This window comes from Grampus griseus (assembly GCF_964374135.1).
Source record: "Grampus griseus genome assembly, chromosome: 14".
Lineage (NCBI taxonomy): Eukaryota > Metazoa > Chordata > Mammalia > Artiodactyla > Delphinidae > Grampus > Grampus griseus.
The window spans coordinates 82,482,894-82,500,034 of NC_139008.1; the positions used below are offsets into that span (position 1 = coordinate 82,482,894).

Genomic DNA, 17,141 nt, shown 5'->3' on the forward strand with positions numbered 1-17,141 from the left:
GCGCACTTGCTTCGCAAGGCCCCGGAAGTGATGGAGGCAAAGGCCCGCCACATCTGCGGCCGTTCTAGCGCCCGCGGTGCTCTCCGGGTCTGACATTTGTCCGTGAGGCAGCAGTCCCTTGGCGTCAGGATTGCCGCGTCGGAGATAAAGTCGGAGGAGGTGAACGAATCTCTAGAACGCGCCCGTAAGATGGCGAGAAGGGCAGGAGCGAGTGGGGTCAATCGATAGCGCAGCGCTCGGAGCGATGCCCTTTGTGCGTGCGCAGTGAAGGTGCGCCCGGAGCGATCGATTGGGCAGGATTCGCGTCTCCATTTTTCTAGGAGAGAGCGCGGGAGACCGAGAGAGCAGGACGTTCCGGTATGGGGGAGCCCGGGGTGCGTGGAATGGCGGGTGCGGTCGGCTAGCGCCTTTGGGGCACCACAGGAAAGACGCGGGCGAGGCAGGAAGAGTCAATAGTGAGCGGGGTGGCATGCGCCCTGAGTTGCCAGGCTGGGCCCGCACTCGCTCCTCTTCCTCAGAGGCCTCTCTTTCACCCTCTGTTCTTCGCTAGCCTCTAGCTCGGGGTCATAGCGGAGCGTACGGTGAGGGGGCGTTTGTGTTCTCTCCCTGGTCTTCCTTCCAACTACGGGTACAACCAGTCCTGGACTGGTTACTTCCTGTCTTCGGGCCGCAGACCCTTCACCTGCAAATTGGGGGCGGTAATTAGGCGCTTTCTAGCCCAGCGAACGGACGTTCTATGGGGACTTGAGAAGCAGGGCTCGTCCTCTCTTTTCCTATTTTAATCTCTTGGTAGCCCTATGATGCGCCTGGCACGAGTGAAGGATGGAATAGTGGTTAAGCTCTGGGCTCTGGGGTGGGTAATCCTGGTGGCCACTTTAACCTTGGACGAGTTACGCAGCCACGTTTTACTTGCAGTATTTCCTAACCTCTTTGAGCCGGTTTCATCATCTCTGTTGTGTCCTAATATTGTCTACACAGGCATGGATTTATATATATTTGCTTAATACCCATCAGTAGAGCACAGTAAGAGCTCAGGCTCTGGGTTAGGATCCAGGCTCCGCCATTTACAGGCTGTTGGATCCTGGGTGAGTTAACCTTCCTGTGCCTCCGGTTGCCCACCTCTAAAATGGCATAAGCTGAAGATTGAATGAGGTAATGCATATTAGTTGCTTACACCATGTGTGTTATATGCGGAATGTCTAATGAATTTTATCTAGTTTATCATTAAGTTTTTAAGGAGCAGTACACGCAGCAATTAGAACACCATCTCTGGAGTCAAACCGCCTGCGTTCTAATGCTGGTTCCTCCAGGCACTAATTCTGAGACCTTGGGCAAGTTATTTCCCCTCCTCACCTGTAAACAAGATTACTGGACCTCCTTTATAGAATGTTGTTGAGGATTGAGATGAAACATGGTAAACACATTGGCTATTCTTATCATCAGTAGCCTCAGTAATTCTCCAGAGGGCCTTGGGTAGTTAAAAACACTGTTCCCGCCCCTTTCCTACAGCACCTCCCACTTTCAGAATCACCCCTGTGAAGTGGTGTTAACTGCCCACTCCCCGCCCTTCTTTCTTATATTCTTCTCTCTCTCCTGTGCTCTGCCTTCCAATTTTCTTCTGTGCCACAGCTACCTGTCTGCCTGTGACTTTTATTCTTTATCGCTGTTCCCCAGCTCCTGCAGCTTTCCGATACCTGTACAGATCTACACGTGTACAGACATTGATTTTTATAATCAGATTATCTAATCATGTCAACCAATTGGAGTTCTTTTTTTTTTTTTTTTTTTGCATAAACTGGAAACCATCTGTAATTTTCTCTTTTGCTTTCTGAGCCGGAGAGAGAACTTAAACACTTGTAAATCAATCTAAACGCACAGTCCTTCCAGTTTTTCCATTTTTTATAGTTATTTTGGCTGTATCCTATTTGCCAATATTTTATTCAGCAATGCTTTCCAAAGTATTCTGTAATTAAATTATGTAATGTAACAAGCTCGGTTGCCTTGAAACATGTTTTAAGAATGACCATAACTGACATTAGTAAACATAACAGCTTAGCTGGTGGAAACAGTAGTGTCTAGACGTCCAACAGTAGCAGCTGTTGTACCTATTGCAAACATTAGCCAGGGTTTCATTAACAGAAGAAGTGGAAGATTCTGGGATAGCAGTAAAGAATAAAAATTGCAGGTGGGTAATTTAGCAGAGAAAAAATGTTCATGAAGAGAGGTTCTACTGTAAATATTGGCTAACGTGATTTGAACCATTTCTGTGTGCTGCTGTGCTCAATGCTCTACATGTATCATCTTGTTTAGCCTTCACTGACTTATTTAACAGCTGAGGACCCTGATCTCAGAGAAACGTAGTTGCTGACCAAAGATAATGCTGATAGAGCTGGGATTTAAGCCCTGGAAAGGCTGACCAGATTCCTGTGTTGCTTCTGTGGTTTGCTAGTGCCTCTGCCCCTCATCATCTCCTTTTTTCTCTCTTCCAGCTGGCAGGGAAATTACCTTCCTCTCCTCCAAGATGTACAGAACCAAAGTGGGCTTGAAGGATCGCCAGCAGCTCTACAAGCTGATCATTAGCCAGCTGCTCTATGATGGCTACATCAGCATTGCTAATGGCCTCATCAATGAAATCAAGCCTCAGTCTGTGTGTGCGCCCTCGGAGCAGCTCCTGCACCTCATCAAACTAGGTGACTTGAGAGCGCACGTTCAGTGAGCCCGTGACAAGCGTTCAGATGTTTGTCAGGATTGCTGCCCTTTACTTTTAGTGCCTAGTATGTGTCGAGCACAGTGCTGGGTAATGAAGGAGAAAGCGAAGTCCAGAGTGTGAAGGTTTTGAGCAGGTTCTGGCCTCAGGGTCTTTATGTGAATTATCTGGAGCTTTCTGCCGCTGTATTATTGACTTCAAGTCTCAGCTCAGATGTCGTCTCAGAGTCCTCCTCATTTCTTCTAAAATAACCCGAACATCTTCCCCGTACCTCCGCAAGTGCTCTAAAACAGCAATCCCATTTCCTTTGTAACAGAATCACTGTCTGAAATTTTCTATATTGTTTTGAGTTTCCCACACAATCCATACCACCTGCCAGAAGACTGCGAGTTGTTTTGCTTTGGGTTTGGGTTTTATTTTTTTGGCTGCGTCAGGTCTTAGTTGTGGCACGCAGGCTCTTTGTTGTGATGTGCAGGCTTCTCTCTAGTTGTGGCATGCGGGTTTTCTCTCTCTAGTTGTGGCGTGAGGGCTCTGTAGTTTGCAGCACGTGGGCTGTCTCTTTGCGGCTTATGAGCTCAGTAGTTCTGGTGCCCGGGCTTAGTTGCCCCGCGGCATGTGGGATCTTAGTTCTCCAACCAGGGATAGAACCCTCATCCCCTGCATTGGAAGGCGGATTCTTTATGACTGGACCCCTGGGAAAGTCCCAGACTGCAAGTTTAATAAAGATATTGAACCTTGTCTTGTTCAACAGTGTGTCCAGGTGCTTGCCTGTGTCATAGAAAGCACTCAGTAAAATACAAAATTGCCAAACATATTTATACTCTTTGACTTGGCAGTGTAAACTGTTCGAATTGGCCTGAGGAAATAAAATGAATTCCACTGAAATGCCCAACAATATGGAATTGGTTGTACATGTTCTCATATTCATAAAGTTGGATCCAACAACATGATGTGGGTGAACGTTTATTACACTGGCCAGGTGTTTATTCCATATGGGTAAATGACCGAGTATGTCACACCACGTTACATATTGTGATTTTATTTGTGTTTTAAGAAATGAAACAACTGTGCGTGGAGAAAGGTCCAGAAGAATTCATACCGCCATGTTAACAGTAATTATCTCTGGGTGATATAATACAAGGTTATGTTTGTTTTTTGTTCATCTGCATTTCTGATTTTTCCTATACTAATAAAAATTGTTTATATGATATGTCAAGTTATTTTTCAATTTAAAATGGATTTTCTGGGCTTCCCTGGTGGCGCAGTGGTTGCGAGTCTACCTGCCGATGCAGGGGACACGGGTTCGTGCCCCGGTCCGGGAGGATCCCACATGCCGCGGAGCGGCTGGGCCCGTGAGCCATGGCCGCTGAGCCTGTGCGTCCGGAGCCTGTGCTCCGCAACGGGAGAGGCCACAACAGTGGGAGGCCTGCGTACCGCAAAAACAAAACAAAAAAAAAATGGATTTTCTTGTTAAACTTCAGTTTGTTTAAACCTCAACATTCTTTCAAAGATGTTTCACTAATGTTATTACTAACAATATATCTGACTTAGTGAGCTTCAGAGCTGCTACTAACAGATCTCAACACTAAAAATATTAAAATTCGAAATCGGGAAAAATGGACAATTTAATTACAGAACTGCTCTTTTTCAGTTTCTGTAGTTGTGGTTAAAGTAGAAACTTTTGGAGGCAAGTATCTGGGGAGGTGACTTTACCTGTTGGAACCTAACCTGCCACAACGCCTGTTGCCTTACAGCGTTGTCACTGTTTGTGCACCCAGGTCACAATACATAACTTTGTACAGTATTAAGTACCATGCAGCTCCAAGAAAGAGTAAGTTGACATCAGCAAACATCTTTCCCAGTTTGGATCCAGAACTTTGTCCTGTCTTTTTAAAATAACGTTTCTTCATGCCCTTAATTTTTATTCCTTTCAGGAATGGAAAACGATGATACTGCAGTTCAGTATGCAATTGGTCGGTCAGATACAGTTGCCCCTGGCACAGGAATTGACCTGGAGTTTGATGCAGATGTCCAGACTATGTCCCCAGAGGCTTCAGAGTATGAAACATGCTATGTCACATCCCATAAAGGACCATGTCGTGTAGCTACCTATAGTAGAGATGGGCAGTTAATAGCTACTGGATCTGCTGACGCTTCCATAAAAATACTTGACACAGAAAGAATGTTGGCCAAAAGTGCCATGCCAATAGAGGTAAAAATCCTGGTAATATACTTACCATTTGCCTTTTGTTGTTCATTCTTGGGAGAATGAGAGCATAGTTTAAACCAGTTTTAACTTAGCATAGCTGTAGAATGTATACTTTGAGCCAGACAGATTTTACACTTCAAGATTCTCTTCTCTTCTTGCTGGCCTAGGTCATGATGAATGAGACTGCACAGCAGAACATGGAAAACCACCCAGTGATTCGAACTCTTTACGACCACGTGGATGAAGTCACGTGTCTCGCTTTCCACCCAACAGAACAGATCCTTGCCTCTGGTTCAAGGGACTATACTCTTAAATTATTTGATTATTCCAAACCATCTGCAAAAAGAGCCTTCAAATACATTCAGGTTAGGAATGTTTGGAAAGGAGCTGTATGCATTTTTTTCCCTAAATACAATGAGCTGTTGTGTGGCTCTTCTCTTGTTAAAAGTCGTCTCAGTGGTCATCCTGTGAATAGAGAGGATGGCAGCAAGGACGCAGCGCCCACTGCAAATGGCACGGCTCTCATGCTGTCACGCGCCCACCTCTGGCCAGTGAGGATGGCTGCCGGTCACAGATACAGTTCAGAATGCACATCACATTTTAAAGGTTGCAGATTCCTGTTTAAAGACAAAACACAACGAACTTCTCTAACTTAGGGGAATTAAAAAATTATTCAGTTGAAATTCTCAGGTGTTTGCTGGAAAAGCGACATTTGGTGCTCTGTTTTGAATATGCGGTTCAGAAATGCTAATGTTTTTGTAGTGGCTTCCACTTCAATATTTGGAGCCCTGGGACAAATTAAAGAAACTCTTCTTATAGTTTATTTTTATTCATTAATCGTATGTGAATGTGTCATAGATTGATAGTATTCCCTTCTGAGTTCACCCATTGTTTATGTGCAAATGATGAAGCTCACCAGTGATCTTCGGAATGATCTCACCAGTAGATAGTTTCGGAAATCTTTGTTCAGATGGTCCTTTTGTGTATTCCAGAAAGTTCTTTGTTCTTCTCTTACCTGTGTAATATCTAGTCATTGTTTTATGGGTTCTTTGCATCAGCCAAATATTTTCCCCATTTCCTGTGGGTTTAATTGTTCACCACTTGGTCTCTTTCCCAACAGGAGGCTGAAATGTTACGCTCCATCTCTTTTCATCCTTCTGGAGACTTTATACTTGTTGGAACTCAGCATCCTACTCTTCGGCTTTACGATATCAACACATTTCAGTGCTTTGTCTCTTGCAATCCTCAAGATCAACACACTGATGCCATATGTTCCGTTAATTACAATCCTAGTGCCAATATGTATGTGACTGGCAGCAAGGACGGCTGCATCAAATTGTGGGATGGTGTTTCAAATCGATGCATCACCACTTTTGAGAAAGCACACGACGGTGCTGAAGTTTGTTCTGCCATTTTTTCCAAAAATTCAAAATACATTCTGTCAAGTGGAAAAGACTCTGTAGCTAAACTTTGGGAAATATCAACAGGACGAACCCTGGTGAGATACACAGGTATGTGAGAAGTTGATATTACTTCACATTTCTGAGGCATTTTAGTTTCCAGAACTCTTAGATCCTCGAACTAGATCCACACAATAAGTCTATGTGGATCAAACAAGAGGCAGAGCTGGAAATAGAACCACAGTTTCTTTGCCCTTCTCAAATGTTAACAGCTAAAATTAGATCTGATTCCATGCAAGTAACACTTGAGAATTAGGTGGTCTGTTTGTAGACCCATGGCCTGCCCACTTCCCGCAAAAACATGAAAGCAGTCCAGAGAAGAGACTCAGTAAGTGAGAGGAAAGATCTTGGCTCATGCCTGAGAGAGGAGAAGGAGCCCCCAAAAGAGACCCCAAGTGTTCCGAACCTAGATATAAAGTGGGCCCTTCAGACAGAAACACAAAATGGTCAGTCTGATTGTCTAATTTATGTTGGTCTCTAATTGTAACAGTTGTGCCTGTGAGCTCTTTTTATGAGATCTGTTTAAATTTATCCTATCACTAGTAGTCAGTGTTTGTCTAATTATTTGATAGTAAGTATTAAAATATTGTCTTTCATTTTCCTGTTCCTTGTAGCAGCAAAGGCTGTTTGGTAGAAAACTTCAGCTAGTTTCCTCTGTTGTGAGATGTTTGTGTCATACACTGAAATTTCCATGACCACAACTTTAAAACTCACAAGAAAACAACACTGTTGTAAGGGACTGCTGGGATGTTAATAAGTGAAGAAAATTGAAGAGTTGGTGACATCTGAACCACTAGGGTGCAGCATAACCTACCATAGATTTACCTTATTGTAACCAGAGTTTGCTTCCTGCCATCTGGCTTCTGATGTAGATGGTATAGCTAGCAAGTCTTGGGAAGAGTCATTTTTGTTTTACGAATGTTTGGGATGTTTTATGGTTATATGTGGCTGATTGGTTTGTTTTTCTGGAGAATTGGGATTTAATTTTAAAATGAGATTATAATGAATTTATACGCAAATTCCCTCTTTTTCTAATTCACAGTTTAAGACCCCTTCATGTTAGCACTATTGGATCTGCTTTTCCAGTTTTAATCTTTAGTTAGAATTCAGAGGGCTCTTGAAATAATGAAGGAAAAGGAAAAACTATCAAGTAAACATTAGAAATTTTGATGTTAAAAGTTAATTTAGGGCTTCCCTGGTGGCGCAGTGGTTGAGAGTCCGCCTGCCGATGCAGGGGACACGGGGTCGTGCCCCGGTCCGGGAGGATCCCACATGCCGCGGAGGGGCTGGGCCCGTGAGCCATGGCCGCTGAGCCTGCGCGTCCGGAGCCTGTGCTCTGCAACGGGAGAGGCCACAACAGGGAGAGGCCCGCGTACCGCAAAAAAAAAAAAAGTTAATTTAAAACGCTATAAACAAAATTAAATGCTGGCTAGGGAAAAAAATATATAGCATAGGTAATAAGCATAGGTCATACGCTGCTCAGTAAACCCAAGAAAAGATGACCAACTTCACTATAAACCTAAGAAATGAATATGGAAGTATCTTTTTGCTCATCAGATTTCAGGAATTTAAAAGATTGGTATTATATAGTATTGATAAACGTTTCAGGAAATCACATATTGTTAGGAATATGATTGGTAAAATACTTCTGAAGGGCAGCTTGGTGTCATATTATCAAAATTATAAATATATATATTTTTGACTTGCTATATCCACTGTTAGAAATTTAACCTAAAAAGATTTTTGGGAGGCATGCACATGCACACATAAAAAGGTTTTCATCCCAGCATTATCTGGAGTAGTGGAAAGTTAGATAGAATATAAATGTCCAGAAGAAGCATTGAGAAAATTGTTACATAGCCTTTCACGGCATGCAGCCTTTAAAAATAAATACTCATAGTAATGCTTGTTGAACACTTATACTGCAAAGCTGAATGGGCATTACACCTCATTTTAATCCCTGCAACATCTTGTGGGCAGGTGCTGTAATTATCCCTGCAGAGCAGAGGAGACAGTTAAGGCCCAGGGATGTTATTCATTCGAAGTCACATCGCTAATAAGTACTGAGTCCAGATCCAGCACCAAAGTGTGTATTTTTATCCGTTAAGCTATATTCCCTCTTTGTAGGTCTCCACCACAAACTGTTGAATAAAAACTGTATGCCGTATGCCCTGATTTATATAAATTACAAACGCACACAGATTGGAAAAGATATTCACCAAAATGTTGACTGTGTAAAATTATCAGGCAGATTTTTTTTAATAGTTCATATAATACTTGAAACATAAAATATGCTTTTTTTAATTCATGGTGAAAAACAAAAAGCATAGAGTTTCCTCTTGGAGAGTGGCTGTTCATCCATCCCAGTGATTCTAGTCCTAGGAATTTAGTCCTAAAGAAATAATGTGTTCTATACAAAGAATGTTTGTCACAGTATTACAGTTGGATACAAACTAACTGCCTAGCAGGAAAAGAATCATTACCTAATGGTGCTTCCAAACAATGGGATACTTTGCAGCCAGTAAAAACACAACGTATCCAACATGAAGTTAGATAATGTGGCACCACTTTTGTATTTTTTTAAGGTGTTTTTATGCCTAAAAATCCATCAGAACATTAATAGAGTCGCATTAGGTGGTGGGCCCAAAGGTGATTTTCTTCTTCATACATTTTTTAGAGTTACCAAAATTGCACAATAAATGTGTATTACTTCAACAACTGTAAAATGCAGTTTTTACGTCAACAGAGCTAATAACAAAAGTAGAACAGTCTGGGCTCTAAGATGTGAACTGGAAAGCTAGCCCTGGTGCCCAGGCCTTAACCTCTCGGTCTCTGCGCAGGTGCTGGCTTGAGCGGACGGCAGGTGCACCGGACGCAGGCCGTTTTCAACCACACGGAGGACTACGTGCTGCTGCCTGACGAGAGGACCATCAGCCTCTGCTGCTGGGACTCGAGGACGGCCGAGCGCCGGAACCTGCTCTCGCTGGGCCACAACAACATCGTGCGCTGTATCGTGCACTCGCCCACCAACCCCGGCTTCATGACCTGTAGCGACGACTTCAGGGCGCGCTTTTGGTACCGGAGGTCAACCACGGACTAGAGCCGCCGGCGTTAAATAGGGTTCTTTCCTCGAGGACTCCGCCCCTCCTTCCCCTTGTGTCCCGCCATCAGCTTCAGTAGTAAGTCATTGTACCATCTTTGGCAGTTGTGCCGCCACCTCTGCGTCCTTCTGGGATTTGTATGAAAGAATCTTTTTTTACCTTGATGGAGAATCATGGTGGAAAATGTTGGAAACACAGATCTGTGCGGTTGTTCTGCAGTCACTGATTATTACAGTGTGATTTTCATCAGTTTTGTAAATACAGGACTTGCTATTTCCCTTGATCATTTGAAGAAGGATGGAGTGTTCAAGTGCTTTCTAGATCCCAAGTGGATCTGTCGTGAGGAACGTTCATTTGGATATTTTGTCAACTCTTGTGCCTGTTTTACATCCCCTTTGTACCTTTCCTTTCAGAATACATTTTGGCAGATACGGGGGCATATGGCTCTGAGAATCAAGAGTTTTATGCCACGTTAAAACCATTTTAGAACATCGATAGTATCAATTCTATCCTAAAGTGACATCACTCTGATAATAAAGTTCAGATCTGCGACGTTACTGGTAACACATTTTTCACTGCAGTGAAACTAATGACCAGCTTTTCCTGAAGATTTATAGGAGGTCTGTCTCCCATCACACGTCCCACATTATCCTTTCACAGCCTAAAATGCTTGTCTTCAGTAAATGTGTTTCTGATGAGATTATTGCCATTTGATAGGAAACATTGAAAATACATCCAGTGTAATCAAAACTAGGTGAGCCCGCTATTGCTCTCAGGTGTTGCTCATCTTCAGGAATGATTACTGTCAATTGACTTTGTTCTTATGTAATTTTAAATCTTACTTTTCAGTTCCCTTCAGCATGAGCCGTAACTACTCATCGTGGATAGACCCAGCAGCTGCATTCTCAGAAGATTTTTTGCAATTAACGAACTAATACAGGTTTTCTGGTTCTTGAAACTTGACAGTGGTTCTCTGGATTCAACTCTAGCTAGGTCAGAGAGCCCTGAGCTCCCCTTACAGAGAGAAACTTTGGTTTATCATTATCTCCCAATACAAATACCTCATGGTCTGGGTAGGAGTACCTAGAAATACAGTCTGGGATCATTTGATAAAGATACTAAATATGTTAGTTGTTTTATGTTACAGGAATTTTATAGTCTTCTGAAGTTTATTGTATAAAAAGTCTGCTTTAGACATCATCCTTAAGGATCATTTTAACTCTTTGGTCTATAAAACCATTTTCAGCATTCTTAATATGGTAAGTCACAGGTTTTAGTTAAGATTTCCAAAGAGCTATATTTTTTGGTCCGTAGTGAGTTTAAATTTATTTTGTGTCCTCATTCTGCGGTATTTGAGCTTGGCCATCTGTGGGTGCTTTTCTTGTACGACCAAAAGAAACCTATTGGATAGAAACAAGGATAACCAGTTCTACCCCAAAATTACCAACCAAAACTACCCACGTTTTCCATCTTTCAGCCTATGAAACTGTAAAGCAGAGGTTCAACCTTTCTGCTTATTCTCTCTGGCACATGCACTGGGATGACCACACTGTACTCCTGATACAATTTCCATTGGACCTTTTTAACTGTTCATGTATTTAAATGATACTGCCTACTTTTTCCAGCTTTTGGAATAGTCTCAGCAATAGATCTGTAGTTTCAGGACTTCTGTTTACAAGATCAAGATGCTTTTGTGTGTTTCCAAAATAGATTTCTTTTTAAATTTTTTTGCTTTTAAAAATCACATTAATGTTTGAAACTGGTGTAAATGCCAGGTATATTACATGGACTTGGTTTCATCACATCGTTAATTATTGTACCACTTAATTTTACCACATAACACCCTGACATTCAGATGGTGAGTAATATGCAGTTAAGAACTTATAACTTCTATGTTATTTTTTAAAGACATCTGATTTCTAAAATAAACTTTTTGTATATAATGATAATTTAAAGCTAGTGTTTGTGGGGTTTTTTTTTTTTTTTTTTTGGAGCTTGCCTTGAATGTTTCTGTATTTGAACGTAAGCTCTTGAACAGCAGTTGTGACTTTGGACTGACACTTTTCACACTGTTTCTTCAGTGCTTTGTTCTAGAAGGCAGATTTTCGTAGCTTAATCACCTTTAGCTGTGTATCTTTGCTCTTCTATGAATGTACAATTTTTAGTATAATCTGTTTCTTTAGATGGTTCAGAGAAATCTGGCTTTCGCCTTAAGCTTTGGTTTCTCTTAGGAAAGGAGATGTTGGGGGCATCTAAGTCTCAGCTCTGTTGAGGCAAGTCATTTCCAGGCGATAGCTTCCTTTTCTGTGATTGAAGAACTTTATCAAAATCATCCCCAACATGCACTTCAATCACTGAACCTCCTTTTTTTAAAACACATGATATAAACAATTGGGAGAGGGGAAAAACATTTACTTCTTGGGGGACACTTCTTCTGCTGAAAAAAACAGCAGGCCAGACAGAACCCTTTCAGTACGAACCTGGATAGAATTTGTTTTTAATCACTAAGTAGATAGCTGAGCTAGCAAGAAAGTGAGGGGGTTTCTGAGGCAGACCCCACACAAAGCACACATCCAGAGGATTAACAGTGACAGAGCTGCCGGTTGCACGAAGGACATTTGTCAGTCCCTTGCAGCCTAAAGATTTCTGGGCTCTGAGTCTTCACGAGGTTAGGAACTTTGATCAAGACCCATAAAAAAAACCCAGAACCCAAAAGTGGCCCCCTCAGCAAAAGGGCGAACTGGACAAAATCCCCACCTCAGAGAAAGAGGAATCCGGCCCCACACTGCTGGTTCAGGTTTGCAGGGAAGGGTCTGGGGCGTTGGCACAGGGGAGGGTCTTCGAGAATCTCATCCACAAACAAGGGTGAACCAATCCACACTACCTATGCGGTTTGGAGAAAAGCAAGCTGAGAATTCCAAGCAACTCCAGCTGGTAGTGGCCATGAGTGCCAGACAGGCCAGCACCAGTTCTCCATGGATGAGCACATCTTAACACCAGGCCTCAATTATTCCTTCTCCCAGAGAGCGCTAGGAGTCACGTGTTCACAAGTGAACATAGGAAGCAGCCACTGTGATGAGAATCAGAAACGAGTCAGACTTAGTGGAATTAGCAGATGCACAATATATATGTAGAACATGTTTGAAGAACTAAAACAATAACTAAAATGGGGCCAAGGATCAAGAGACGTCAAAAGTAACCAAGTGGGTTTGAACAACAAAAACTATAAAACATTCAGCACGTCCATAGCTTTCGTACCTCATGTTTTTGCCCTTTTTCTGGAGCCTTTGCCTTTGCCTTTGCCTTGCTACTCCCTTAGTGAGTGTTTTCATCTATGAAGCCTCTTTCGCAGTCATTTTCTGGCCAATTTACTCTTCTCTTCCTGGCTGCTCACCCGCAATGACTACTGGCCTGTGGTGTCATTTTCTGCCCTGGTTTTTCTTGATCTCCCTGTCTGCATTCAGCCTTTTCCTCCAGCTTTACACCCCCTCTCCACCTGCAGTGTTTCCTTTGCATCCTTTTCTTCAAGTCTTGCTCTCATTCTTTTTCCCTCTCAACCTTGGGATCAAAATTCAGGCTCTTAAGCTGAGCTCTCACTAATAATTACAGTAGCTGTAGGATGCCAGTCCTCCCTGTATTATCCCTATACTAGGGTATTTAGACGAATTTCTTGGCAATTTATGAAATCCTACTTTGACCAAAGGAGCTGTTTTGAGCTACATTCATGAGGTTAAAATCTGCCAGATAATAAGGTGATTTTAAAGCAGCAGAGTCTGAAATGTCCTGCCAGGCCTTTAAGGCTTTGGACATTCTGAGTGGTGTTTGGCTGGACTTTAAGAAAAAAGTCAGGTATTGAACTACCACTCATGGAGCTGAATGGCTGAAAGTCCACACGAAAACAGCATGAAAGCATATATAAAGAGCAGTACGCAAAAGCCATCTGCCTTCTTGCACATTTATTTATTTATTTTTAATTTATTTATTTGGCAGTGCCGGGTCTTAGTTGAGGCAAGCGGGATCTTTAGTTGCGGCACATGGGATCCAGTTCCCTGACCAGGTATCAAACCCGGGCCCCCTGCATTGGGAGCATGGCGTCTTAGCCACTGGACCACCAGGGAAGTCCCTGCCTTCTTGCACATTTATTGGGAGCTGTGGAGGTGATCTGACTCCCTAGGTTCTGAAAAGAAAATCAATTCAAAATACTGTTCTCGGGAATTCCCTGGCGGTCCAGTAGTTAAGACAGAACTCTGCATTTTCACTGCCGAGGGCCTAGGTTCAATCCCTGGTTGGGGAACTAAGATCCCGCATGACACGCAGCCAAAAAAAAAAAAAATACTGTTCTCAGTGGTACATTAGTTAAGAGAGGAGGGGTGGGAATTACCTCATTAGAAGCTCTCTCACTTGGTTCTTTTGAATTCTAACCGTTTCAAACTTCCGCCTGCAGTATATTGCGAAAACCACCCAATTTTCTAGAATGGTCAACTCTCGCAATATTTGTGCACGTAAGAGACTCATTTGCCTTAAGATGTAAATATGAACGGATTGCAGCAAAATGTCTACAGCCTTTCATTCAGAAAAATCTTAGCAGGGTCAAATAGGAGTCTGAGAACTCAAGCCCCTTGTTCACAAAATACTACACTAAATATCTATGTAGGGGTGAGTATTTAATTTCTGGGCCAAATCCTATTACATTTGTATGTTGGATTTTGGTTCTGATTGTTTTTCCTTAAAAAGGCTTGCAGGGACTTCCCTGGTGGTGCAGTGGTCAAGAATCCGCCTGCCAACGCAGGGGACACGGGTTTGATCCCTGGTCTGGGAAGATCCCACATGCCGCAGAGCAACTAAGCCCATGCGCCACACTACTAAGCCTGTGCCACGATTACTGAAGCCCGCGTGCCTAGAGCCCGTGCTGCAAAACAAAGCCACCGCGATGAGAAGCCCGCGCGTCACACTAGAGAAAGCCCATGCACAGCAACGAAGACCCAACACAACCAAAAATAAATAAATAAATGAAATCAATTTTTTAATAAGACATGCAAATTACAGCATTCTAATCTGTATAGGGACCTTTGAGGTCAGCCCTTCAGTATAGGGAAGAATTACTGTCTGGAGTTTGAGAATGTGATAGGGACCGTCCAAATTTGAGTTGGTGTGAAATCTGTCTGTTGTCTTTTTTTGTGTGTGTGTGGTACGCAGGCCTCTCACTGCTGTGGCTTCTCCCATTGCGGAGCACAGGCTCCGGACGCGCAGACTCAGCAGCCATGGCTCACGGGACCAGCCGCTCCGCGGCATGTGGGATCTTCCCGGACCGGGGCACAAACCCGTGTCCCCTGCATCGGCAGGCGGACTCTCAACCACTGCGCCACCAGGGAAGAAGCCCTGTTGTCTTTTTTTGTTCATCACTGTGTGACCTTGAGTGAGTATGTCCATCCTTTCTTTTTACTTTTTTTCAAATATATACGAAAGTCAATAATACAGTAGAAACAATGGTTGCCAGGGGCGGGGGTAGAGGAGAACAAGGAATGACAGCTGACGGGTACGGGCTTTCTCATTGGGGTGACGAAAACGTTCTGGAATTAGTGGTGATGGTTGCACAACTCTGAATATACTAAAAAACACTGAATCGTACTTTTGTGGTATGTGAATTATATCTTAATAAAGCTGTTATTTTTTTAAATTCAGTATCAGCAGTACAGTACAGTGAATCCCCATGGACTCATCACTCAGACTCCCCAATCTTCAACTCACGCCCAGTATTGTTCTACCTCTACCTCTATCTACTTTCCCCTTGAATTATTTTGAATTTTCAAATTTTATCTGTAAATATTGCAGTATATATCTCTGAGAGATAAGGACTTTTTAAAATGCAATCATAACATTTTTCCGTCTCAATATATATGTGGAAACATTGAATCTTGGTTTAATAAATTCCCACTCTGGAAACATGAACCTCAGCCTTAGCTGGACAGTGCTTGCCTCTTCCTCATCTGAGGTGCTACATGGCCCATGGCCGCCGACACAGAGGAGCTGCTAGAGCCAGAAGAAAAAGCAGGAGGGAAGAGGTGCACCCAAGAGAAACACCCGGATTCACATTTAACAACATGGAAATCACCTGCTATTTTGCAGTGGCCTTTGCCTCACAAATATCACCTGTTATATGCATTGCAGTGGTACTACTTTAATGATTTGTCTCATCTGTAAAGACTAACAGGATAAAATACTTCTGTTAGGCCAGGGTCTATACGGCTCTGCCCCAGCTTCTCGTACCTTGCCTTCCTCGTGAAGCCTTCCCTAAATTACTCCCCCACTCTCCCATCTCTGTCCTCCTCTCTATGGATCTCCACCTTGAGCTTGTTGCCAAGTCAGTTTGTGATCGTTCTGTGCGATCACCGTTCCCTCCCTGTTAACTGCTCCCATCAACAGCATGTCAATTACTTGGCACTGCAAGTTAACTTCCAACACCGGTAACAATTTAAAATATAGATCCTGGGGACTTCCCTAGTGGTCAGGTGGCTAAGACTCTACACTCCCAATGCAGGGGGCCCAGGTTCAATCCCTGGTCAGGGAACTAGATCCCACATGCCACAACTAAGAGTTCGCATGCTGCAACTAAAAGATCCTGCATGCTGCAACTAAGACCTGACACAGCTAAATAAATATTTTTGAAAAGAAATAAATAAAATAAAATATAGACTGTCTCAGCCAGAAGTCAGTCAGCTATTTCCACCTGTAAATCCTTCCTGGTGCTCAGACTTGTAGGGGCTACATGTGGGATAGCCTGCAGACAAGACAGTAAGTGCTGTAATCACAGGAGAACAATGAGAGAGACAGCCCATTGGAGGTGGAAGCTGAGCCCCGCTGGGAAGGATGGGTACCCGTTTGTTTATGTGAAATAAAAGTGTGAACATGCCTAGCAAGGAATCTGCTCTCCTGTGGGTCCTCTCTGGATGTTTAGTCTGAACTTAAGGAAAGTGGAAAGACTTAGCAAGTCGTCCCGAACTGTGTGAACTAGTGGGGCATCACGTGGGTGGGTCGGTGAGATTTGAGAGATAATGTATTGATAAGTACTCCGCATAACCCTGCTGCAGAGCCAGCACTCAAAGACCAGGGGGTGAGTATGGGGGTCAGAGCAGGGGGAAGCGGAAGAGTGCACCTGACGGGAAAGATGTGGGACGAGGTCCCTTGGGCACGCCCCCCACCCCCGCTGGACTTGTTTTCTCCGGCTGTTGCAGGGTAAGTTTTAGGGGGCAGGAAGGAAGAAACACTGACTGTTATCACAAATTTGTCCTGGTGGCCTCTAATCAGAGAAATATGCTTGGTCTGTCCAGGGGGAGTTGTTCCACAACGTTCAAGGGATGAGAATGCCGTGCGTTCATAAGTAGGAACTTCACCCTGTAAAGCAGAAGACTTTTTTTTTTCGTTTTGCGGTTTCTTGTAGCAAATGTGTGACAATTTATACTTACAGACATCACACATTGAGGAGTGAGTGTGGTCTGGATTTCTGGTCTCCCTTCCTTCACCTCTTTTCTTCTCACCCTTTCCAGAAAGTTTGCCTGCTGGGAGAATCATTCTGACAATTTCCTGTGCTGTCAGCTCCATAGAATTCAGTTTCTGAGAACCAGCCAGAGGCATGCAGTGACATTGCGTAACCACCTCTGAAGTCA

At 43.3% G+C, this 17,141-nt stretch overlaps 1 protein-coding gene across 1 annotated transcript; it reads left to right on the top strand.

The window, feature by feature from the left end:
* The first annotated feature begins 52 nt into the window (after nt 1-52).
* Nucleotides 53-11,388, top strand: CSTF1 (cleavage stimulation factor subunit 1). The gene is made up of 6 exons (XM_082671313.1): nt 53-357; nt 2,490-2,690; nt 4,642-4,919; nt 5,084-5,281; nt 6,037-6,427; nt 9,217-11,388. The coding sequence occupies exons 2-6, from the start codon at nt 2,522-2,524 to the stop codon at nt 9,474-9,476; spliced, it is 1,296 nt and encodes a 431-aa protein (XP_082527439.1). The 5' UTR covers nt 53-357; nt 2,490-2,521; the 3' UTR covers nt 9,477-11,388.
* Nucleotides 11,389-17,141: the final 5,753 nt, after the last annotated feature.

Coding starts and splice junctions, on each gene's coding strand:
- CSTF1 (XM_082671313.1), top strand. CDS start 2,522: ATGTACAGAACCAAAGTGGGCTTGAAGGATCGCCAGCAGCTCTACAAG. Junction 5,282..6,036: donor GAGCCTTCAAATACATTCAG/GTTAGGAATGTT, acceptor CTTTCCCAACAG/GAGGCTGAAATGTTACGCTC. Junction 6,428..9,216: donor AACCCTGGTGAGATACACAG/GTATGTGAGAAG, acceptor GTCTCTGCGCAG/GTGCTGGCTTGAGCGGACGG.